General features: G+C 46.9%; 1 protein-coding gene across 22 annotated transcripts in view; it reads left to right on the top strand.

Annotated features, from left to right (window-relative positions):
• Positions 1-9,541, top strand: part of LOC123515007 — a 384,569-nt gene that overhangs the window by 116,416 nt on the left and 258,612 nt on the right. For 2 of the 22 annotated variants that reach the window (XM_045273354.1, XM_045273347.1), the window contains exon 1: positions 6,854-7,192. The exons of the other annotated variants lie outside the window; for them this stretch is intronic. In XM_045273354.1, the coding sequence (XP_045129289.1) occupies positions 7,161-7,192 (32 nt within the window). In that variant the 5' untranslated portion in view covers positions 6,854-7,160. Of the gene's footprint in view, positions 1-6,853; positions 7,193-9,541 lie in introns of those variants that run through there. 22 annotated transcript variants of the gene reach the window in all.

Below are 9,541 nucleotides of genomic sequence, written 5' to 3'. Positions count from 1 at the left end.
CGAAGACTTGACAACATGAAACACAGACAAACTGAATGCAGATGACTTGACTTGTGGCCACGCCAGCACACACACACAGTGCCTTATCTCTCCTGGAATGGTTTGGAGCGCAGAGCGTGGCTTGGCTGTTGTTGTGTTTTCCATGTGGGTTTCGTTTTGAGTCGCGGCGGCAAGAGGCGCGTCTCATTTGTACAAATATAACGTCAATTCAGCTTTGTTGGCTCGGCTGCGTGTTTCTGGAAACCAACAAGGGCATGAAGCACCGTGGAGGGGACCAGACGGAGGGAGGGAGGGAGGGAGAGATAAGGACCAGAGAGAGGGAGGGGGCGAGAGAGGAGGAGGACCACTGCACTGAAATTCATGAGATCTTCGTTCCCCGGAGAGCAGATCCGAGTTACACATGTCAAGGGAAACAAACGATATATTTGTTGTGCACCGCGATGCTGCGATCAATACTGAGGCTGAAAACTGCCACCACTGTGTTGATCGAATAGGAACATCCTTGGAAGTTGTGTTGAAGTGAAAAAGCACCGCCACGTGGAGGGCTGGTGACTTTTCATACAAGAGAGGAGTTTGGCCAGGGATAAGGAAAGGAAAGCTTACCATGTGTAGGACTGAGGTTTATCTTTATGTAAGAGGGGGACTCTGGCCAAAGACAACCAAACCTCTATAAAAAAAAGTCTCACTGATAGTCTCACTTTTCTAAGAGTGTAGTTAAAAAAAGTAGTCTAAATTTTGTGGATAAGTGCAGTTTATAGATGCGCATATTTTCTTGTTTTAAGTAATTATGATAAAGCTCACAGCGCCGCAGAACCTGACAAGGGAGTGTTTATACAGCTCAGAACGTCCTCCCCAGAGCAGCAGGTCAGAATACAAGAGCTTTGTTTAATTTTCATCCACACTCAGGCAGCCTTTGACTGTCGTGGTGAGAGTCAGAGCAAATATCCACTGCTGCAAACACTCCACCTTAATAATATGGAGCTGGTTGGAGTTCATGTTCTATCCTGCGTTTATTTATTCTCTTATCTATTTTTGTTGATTTGTTAGCTAGTTGATTTTCACGAGGAGAGTTTATATATATATTTCTTTTAATATGTGTTTATTTTACTTTTGCATATGGGTTGAAACGAATGATGTAGGAATAGTAGCTGTTGTCGTCGTCATTGTCGTTGTTGTTATAGCAATAGTAGCAGTAAAGTTGTCAGTGGCTCTGCGAAACACAAATATCAGGAAGAATGCATTTTTTCTTTTCTTTTTTTCACGTTTTCTTGCATGTTTTTCCCTCCTCCCTCTGAGACCCATGTAACTTCAGTAAAACACAAAAGTTTGCCCTGGAGCGGCGCTGGCTGGAGGCATACTAAATAACACGGAAACACTCCTATGAGAACATTTTGATTTTTAAACCATGGAGTGAAGATCTGGCTTTGGTGGTGGTGTGACAGTAATAATGATAATAAATAAGTAAATGAATAATGATAAGTCGTCAAATGAATAAATAAATGAATTAATAATGTGAAAATTAAGAGTCGTTCCTTTTACGCAACAAAAAATAATAATAATTGTATTTTTTAGTTTATTTCTCATTGACATAAGGACGAGGACAAGGATAGTGGTGATTTGACATGAGGACGAGGACGAGGACGAGGATAGTGGTGGTGTGACATGAGGACGAGGACGAGGATAGTGGTGGTGTAACATAAGGACGAGGACGAAGATAGTGGTGGTGTGACATGAGGACGAGGACGAGGACGAGGATAGTGGTGGTGTGACATGAGGACGAGGACGAGGACGCGGATAGTGGTGGTGTGACATGAGGACGAGGACGAGGACGAGGATAGTGGTGGTGTGACATAAGGACGAGGACGAGGATTGTGGTGGTGTGACATGAGGACGAGTACGAGGACGAGGATAGTGGTGGTGTGACATGAGGATGAGGACGAGGACGCGGATAGTGGTGGTGTGACATGAGGACGAGGACGAGGACGAGGATAGTGGTGGTGTGACATGAGGACGAGGACGAGGACGAGGATAGTGGTGGTGTGACATGAGGACGAGGACGAGGACGAGGATAGTGGTGGTGTGACATAAGGACGAGGACGAGGATTGTGGTGGTGTGACATGAGGACGAGTACGAGGACGAGGATAGTGGTGGTGTGACTTGAGGACGAGGACGAGGACGAGGATGAGAACAAAGCACATATTCTTTAAACTCTCTGCTCTCTCATCACTGGTATTTCTAAGGAACACGATTTGTCAGATTTCCATGGATGTTTTTTTTTTTTTGTCTTTGTTAAACTACCATTAAAATCACGAAGCTACCTTTGAAAACCTGTGAAATGAGCGACAGTAGGGCCTGTCTATTGTACTCGATGTCAGATGTAGCTTTAAATGATAATAGTGAGTGAAAAAAGACGACAAAGGAAAGCTTCACAACAGACACAGTATTGGAGCATCACGTTAGGTTTACCATTGATACTTTTGTCACGTTTCTCACGCTCACGGAAAAAAGAAATATATCACCAACTTTTCGTCAAATTCCTAAGATTAAGATAGAAGTAACGAACAATCTGCGAGGAAGAAGCAGACACAAAAGAAAATATAAGAAACCGAAATATTTATAGGCAGACGGGATTAAGAACGAGAGGTCAAGGGCAGCACACATTTCACAACCACCATCATTACCATACCTCTCCTCTTTCCCCGCATCCCTTCCATTTCCAAGCCCGGAAGTACTCAGAAACAATATCGGCTTTAAGCTTCTTAGATTCATGAATATTTACTGCTACTTTTCTCCTCCTTTTAATTGTTACCAGTAGCAGAGCATGGGCGGAATCCTTTGTTGCCATGACGACCAGGGGGTGGAAGGAAGAGGTAGCAAGGGAGGATGAGGTAAGGCTGGAAAGGAGAAGCTGGAAACAATCATAGCAGAGTTTGTGGTTTTGAATAATTCTCGTATCCATCACAGTGACAAGGGTGATGGGAGTCCTGCCACCTGGAGGACGTGAAGGAGTTTAGCGTCTCTTGTAGCTTTCCTCCTTCATGGGTCCTTCAGAATGGTGCAGACTGAAGGAAGGCTGAAAGGAAGGTTAGAAGGAGAAAGAAGCTGAAGGAGGCTGAAGGGACAATAAAGTGAAGAAAAAGCGAAGGAAGGCCAAAAGAAAGATGTAGAAAAGTTGAAGGAAGGCTGGGAAAGACTAAACGAAGGAAGCTGGAAGATGTCTGGAACCTCGTCTGGACTTCCATTACCCCTGGGATGGTTGCACGGTGGTTCTCTCGGTCCCAGTCTGCCTCCTACAGCCGGCCCTCCTCACCCTGACACCCACTCGACCCTCAGCCTCCCTCTATACCCTGGGGACATGCACCGCCTCCTTGCCCCTGCAGCATCTCTTCCTCTCTCTCTCTCTCTCTCTCTCTCTCTCTCTCTCTCTCTCTCTCTCTCTCTCTCTCTCTCTCTCTCTCTCTCTCTCTCTCTCTCTCTCTCTCTCTCTCTCTCTCTCTCTCTCTCTCTCTCTCTCTCTCTCTCTCTCTCTCTCTCTCTCTCTCTCTCTCTCTCTCTCTCTCTCTCTCTCTCTCTCTCTCTCTCTCTCTCTCTCTCTCTCTCTCTCATGGAGGTCTATCAAAGTTTGGTCACTGTTATACTCTCACTACATTTTGGAACGTATTTTCGTGAAAAAATAAATAGACGTGTGTGTGTGTTTGTGTGTGTGTGTGTGTGTGTGTGTGTGTGTGTGTGTGTGTGTGTGTGTGAGTGTGTGTGTGTGTGTGTGTAGGCGAACTGGCTGTGGAAACTACATTGGAGTTGATGAAGAGTTCAAACAGGGAGAGAGAGAGAGAGAGAGAGAGAGAGAGAGAAGGGAGGGTACGTATGTCAAGGAGGCAGAGTATAGGGCGCGGTGTGCAGTGAAGAGCGTGAATGGGGACTGCAGTGTGGTGAGGAGTGAGGGGAGTGAGAGGGAAGGCGTAGGTGGTTGGGTGGGGTGGGCCGCCGAGGAGGCTGTAATAACCCAGTAGCTGGAGGTGCCTTGGGCCAGATCTTCTTGCCTGCATGTTGCCGGCCGAGCGCCTCTACTGGGAGCGATGCCACAGTGGTCCTGGGGCGGCCTGCGGGAAGACCAGGTTCAGGGGATAAAGGATGCCGGCTGTAGAGAAGCGTACTGGTAACTATAGTGGCAGTAGAGGACACTGTAAGAAAGGGTATTGGTAACTGCATTGTAAATAGGATGTTGGCAATCATTGTACGCAAAGGTTGGTAGAGGCACTGTAGCCACGCGTATTGGGAACTGTAGTCAAAGTGAAGCTGGTAGAAATCACTTTTAGACAAGCGTACTGGGAAATATGGTTAAGCAAGAAGTAGGCGGACACTAGATTATTATTGATAACTGTAGTGCAGATTAGATGCTGGCAGACACTGTAGACAGGGTAATGATAACTAGTTAACTTGCAATGCTGGCAGAGGCACTATAGACAAGTATATTGATAAGTACAATGCACTTAGGATGTTGGTAACTAATGCGCATTCCAAGCCTCCACTCACACCACTCACCCATCCAGTCAGTCGCCACCAAACAGGGAAGCTCATTTACTTGACGTTCCTTCTGAAGTGGAAATATGAGACGAAGGAAGGAAGGTTTTTGAGAGGAAGGTCACTTTGACGTATAGATGGACGTGCTAGGATTGCTGCCCTAAGGAGTCGCCACTCGGCTTGTAAAATATGAGGAGAGAAATGTGTAGGTGTCTTTCTTTTGAGGTGACGCTTGTGGAGAAGGTGAAATATATCGAGTTGAATCATATGAAACACGAAGAGCCTGAGTGACGAGAGGTGTTGATGTGCATGGAGGCAAATACACGAACAACATAATCGTATAAACAACAATGCCACCAAAACAATGTGAAATTATGTGAGATACGTATATGCACATACGGTACAAATCATGCAATTTTAAACTTACTCCAAATTAGATATGCAAATTAGTTCAGATGCTAAGAAATGAACGCGCTCCGATTCTTGACATCTCATTATTTTCTTCCGTGTCAACCAAACTCCGTCAGTGGTGTGAGGTGGGACTGTGGTGGGGGATACACCGAGAGCAGTAAGACAGACTAGATCTTGGAATGAAGAGACCAACACAACTATAAATCCTCATTTTTCATGTCAGAATACTGGAAGCGAACTTTTTGCTACACCTATCTAATGCAGCAGGGAATTTACTTCCTTCTGCTTTTTCACGTGCATGGCTTAACGTTTTCATCGCCGCATTGTTTTTATCGAGCAATTGATGTGTACGGTAATCTTAACTAGCACTGGAACGGGATGAGAGTGCCATCCTAAAATTTCAAGCCGAGTGGCATATTGGAAATGTAGCGATAATCACGTCTGCTGGTGCACCTTGTTAACTTTATCACTGTAATTCGAGGCACTGAAACACATAAAGGCAACGTAATGGAAACTTAAAAGAGGAAACGTTAATAAGGCAATCCCTCGCTATCATCGCGCAGCAAGATGTCTGAGTCAGTAGTGAGTGGCTGTGTTCACTCACTCTGACAGTAAAGTACGCATGTGCCGCTTCGGGTCGTGAGTCCTGCATCCTGCAGAATCCCGCCACCCGGGAAGCGTGGGAGTGCAGGGGGCAGGGCCAAGCCGCCTCCTTCCACCTTCTTTGTTCCGTAACTCGTGAGGTGAGGCGTTTCTTTGATTACGCTGTGGCCAGGGAGGGACGTTGGGAGGAAAAGAGGAAGGGAAAGGAGTGCCGTATGGATTCAGGGAGGAATCTTCGCCGCCCTTCAATATCATCCTTATTTGTCTGCATTTGTAAGCGGTGGTCGTGATGGAAGAGACGTGGGTGGCAGGGGGCGTGTCGTGCGGTTCCTTTCACTCAACAGAGGAGTCGCACTGCGAGGAACCCAAACATTTCATCTGATCGTCAAAAATCCTCAGTGTGATCTAAATTCCTCCATCCACAGAATATTTGACGACTCACCTTCTCCTAACCACGACTGCTCTTGCTCCTCCCTCCTCCTCCTCCTCCTCACCCCCGTCCCTCTCTCACCTCTCCCTCTTCGACTCTCCCTTGACCCCTCTCCCCCTCACATCCCAAACCCCGCATGCCTCACCTCCCCTTCCATCTTACCTCCATGCCCGCCCTCACCTCTGCCAAGATTATTCACTGCACTTTCGTCGCTACAGGTTGAATTAGTTAGTCTCCCCTGAAGGCGAAGCAGACCTGGTGTCCCCGCTCACAAGGCACGCCGGGAAGGGACAGAGTGGTTCAGGGCTGGGTTTTAACGCAAGTTATTCCTTCACACAACAAAGGAATGCGCCCATGGTTTTCTGAGGGTAGAGGGAGGGATGACGCGGCTACAGTTGCCTAGTGCCATTTAAGACGCTGCTCTCTCCTTGTCACTCTATGTTGCTGTTTTCGAATTTATAGCATTTTTGTTTTAGTGTTGATCCCGCAGGTGTGTTTGGTGTAAAGGAACGGAGGGTGAAGGTGTGGTGGTCGCGCCTCAGTTTGTGGAAGGTTGTGGAGCGGCAACTCGTAAGATCGTAGGCAAGGTGACCAAACCATTCTGGAACGATTGTGCTTTTTTTTACATGTTATTCTGACCACATTATCTCAGTAAATAATTCTTCTCTTGGCTTCGTGCATGCATCTACGTATGCTCTTGTGTGTGCCGCATCTTGCTGGTAGCTTGTGTGCGTCCTAAGGTGAAGAAAACGTAAAAAACATAAGCGTTGGTGGCCCGAGATTTGGGAGGGTTGAGTGCTGCTTGGCCGGAGCGAGTCCTGCCTTACCTTCCTACCTGGCGGGCGGCGGCGGGCTGAGGGAACAGTTAGTTGTTTGCTGGGTCCCTGTACGCGTCCTCCCCAGCCCCTCACTGCTACCCTGCCCGGCTTGACGCGTCGCGGCAGTGCACCTTCACTCCCCCTCGTGCGGCGGTCGGTGTGGCGGTGTGTGCAGGTGTTGGTGTGTGTTTGTCCATAGACGTGAATGTGTGAAAAAAGTTAGTGATCCTGAGAGTTATCTTTTTGAGTGTGCGCGGTGAGCGTGCACACACCTTAGTGCGGGTGGTGTGTAAGGTGGTGGTGTTGTGGTGTACAGTCAGAGGTGTTGTGAGTGTCAGGCTAGCCAGCCCTTCATCATGCACAGGACAACTCCAAGATGAGACTCAAGCTCGCCCAGCCCAACTCCAGGTAGGAAAACACATGCACATTTTTGTTTAGTTCTCTTTGCATGTCATTACTTGCAAACCGTGTGTTCGGAGTCCATGCGGGAATCGTGTCAGGCGTTACGTTTTGTTGTCATGATGACTTGTGATGACTTCCTGGCGTCGCCCAGCCGCTGTGCATCATTCCGTCTGCCTCAGAACCTCCCATGCCCGCGGGACACTCTGAGACATGTCCACAGCATTCCACAGCCGCTCACTGAAATGTCGTTGACTGCGAGTGAGGGAACCGAGCTCGAGTCAAGAGTGTTTTTGTCGAGGATCTATAGGAATGTAAGGCTTGGTGCAGCTGTTTGTTTGAGTTCGAAGTCACAATTCACACTTGTATGATTATGTATAGCGTCTTATGTTCTCGTAAAAACCATTTGTCATGGAGTTATTTATGTTAGTATATAAATAAATTGATCCACAACCACATTTACTACATCCACCATCACCTTCATTCATCACTATCACAACCTGCCTTCTCATTATTCAGCAGCAAAATATTTTTACTCTTACCTCTCGTTTCGATATCATCAGTCTCTTTAACAATGGTCAGGCAACACAGTCCGGTTCAGATGTTCCTTCACCCCCGCACGAGGCTCCCCGCCCAAGGCCCCGCAGCTTCACCTGCAGGCGGCAAGTTTTTCGTCAGATGAATCACGTCGGTCTTGTTCCAGCTCGATGCGCTGCTCCACTCAGTTTCCATTATATTGAATTAGGAAGTTTGAGTACAATAATTTGCCACCACCCCGCCGAGAGTACTTGAAGAGGACGCGGCCAGTGTAGCGTCGCAACTCTGGCCCGCAGACGACGCTCCAGCAGAACCAGGCGGGGCGGGGCTGCCCGGCCCGCCCAGTAACTGGTGACCGTGTGGGAGACGGCGTCCCCTCCTCACCCATCCAATCTTCTTGACATTTCTTACTCAGTGCAAGATGACACACTAATGTGAACTTGAACTTGAAATTATTGCTGCCTTTCTGGTAAACTATGGAACTCTGTTTTGCTTCCCTTCTGTGAGAGACTAAATTGGCATATGCTCAGAAACCTTTTCATTTACTTTTATTAGAGTGGTGATCGTAGTGAACTTTTGATTCAACTAGTGTGTATCTTTACGTGATTTTGGATCAGCTTCACTCTTTTGCAAAGCCAACATACCATTAAGCCACGCAAACAGACAGTCTCGCTTTGGTGTGTTGAGATGCGGTAGAGTAGAACAGTAATCATTGTCTTGGTCTGCCGGGCTGTGTTGTCCTGTGCACGGACGGCTGTCAGGAACGGATGAACGCCCTGCGAGCATATTTATTCTTACGCTCCTCAACACCACTGCTATCTCCTCACACTCCTGTCCCACACCCATACCTCGAAGACTTCCACCTCCCCTTCCCAATTCAACTGTATTGTTTCTCGCTCTGTATAAAGAAATCACCAAGCGAACTGTGAGAGTGAAGTTACTAACTCCCAAGCGCCGTGTATGAAGGATGAACCAAGGAAGGTTACACTGCTGCCTTTCCATGTATGCTAACCCTCGCCTACAGGGCCGGAAGAATGCTTGCAACAATGACAAGGCCTTGAGCGTGGGAATATATATTTTTTCATTGGAATGATGGAACTATGCGTGGTGAGGTGGAGGAATCATGAATAGGAGAATGAGGTGCAGAACGAGTAATGAGTCAAGGAAAAGGAGAAAGTGCATCTGGGGGGTTGGCTTTTGTGTCTTTAATACGTTTATAATCAAGGTCGTTTTTGAAATATGCATATCTTTTCTCCTAATAATTTTCATTTCTAACTCTCACACTTGTTTTTTTCTAGTTTTGTTGTTCCTCTTACACTAATACAATAGAGCAATCGTGATTCGGAAACTAGTATCGCAAACCCCTTTGAGTAATAGGAAAGTAATGTTGTCTCGTTGAAGTAAAAAGGAAGTACATTAGACCTGAGAATTACGAGACAGGAGTATAAGAAATAGATCGATGTCGACACGAAGCTCACGACGGAAGAGGCTCAAGACGAAGGAGGTGGAGGAGGACGTATCTCATCCTTGGACGAGACGCAGCAAATCGTGGAGGAATGTGTGGCCTGAGGATGATGAGTGTGGTGATGGAGGGAGCAGGAGGATGGGGGTGGCTCCTCATTTTGTTTCATTAGGAAATTTCAGTAATTTTCTCTCCTCGCTTCACTGATTACCTTGCTTTGGCGTCATTATATTTCACATATAATTAAGAGGATGAAGTGATGATGACAGTAGGTGTAGATGACATGAAATAAAAGAGAGAGAAATAAGAGGTGATATTGGGGTAATGGTATAGGAAAGGACTTTTTTTTTCTCTTCTTT

Source organism: Portunus trituberculatus, chromosome 38, assembly GCF_017591435.1.
Source record: "Portunus trituberculatus isolate SZX2019 chromosome 38, ASM1759143v1, whole genome shotgun sequence".
Lineage (NCBI taxonomy): Eukaryota > Metazoa > Arthropoda > Malacostraca > Decapoda > Portunidae > Portunus > Portunus trituberculatus.
Note: the sequence above shows the minus strand (reverse complement) of the source record. Positions and strands in the feature narration are given on the sequence as shown.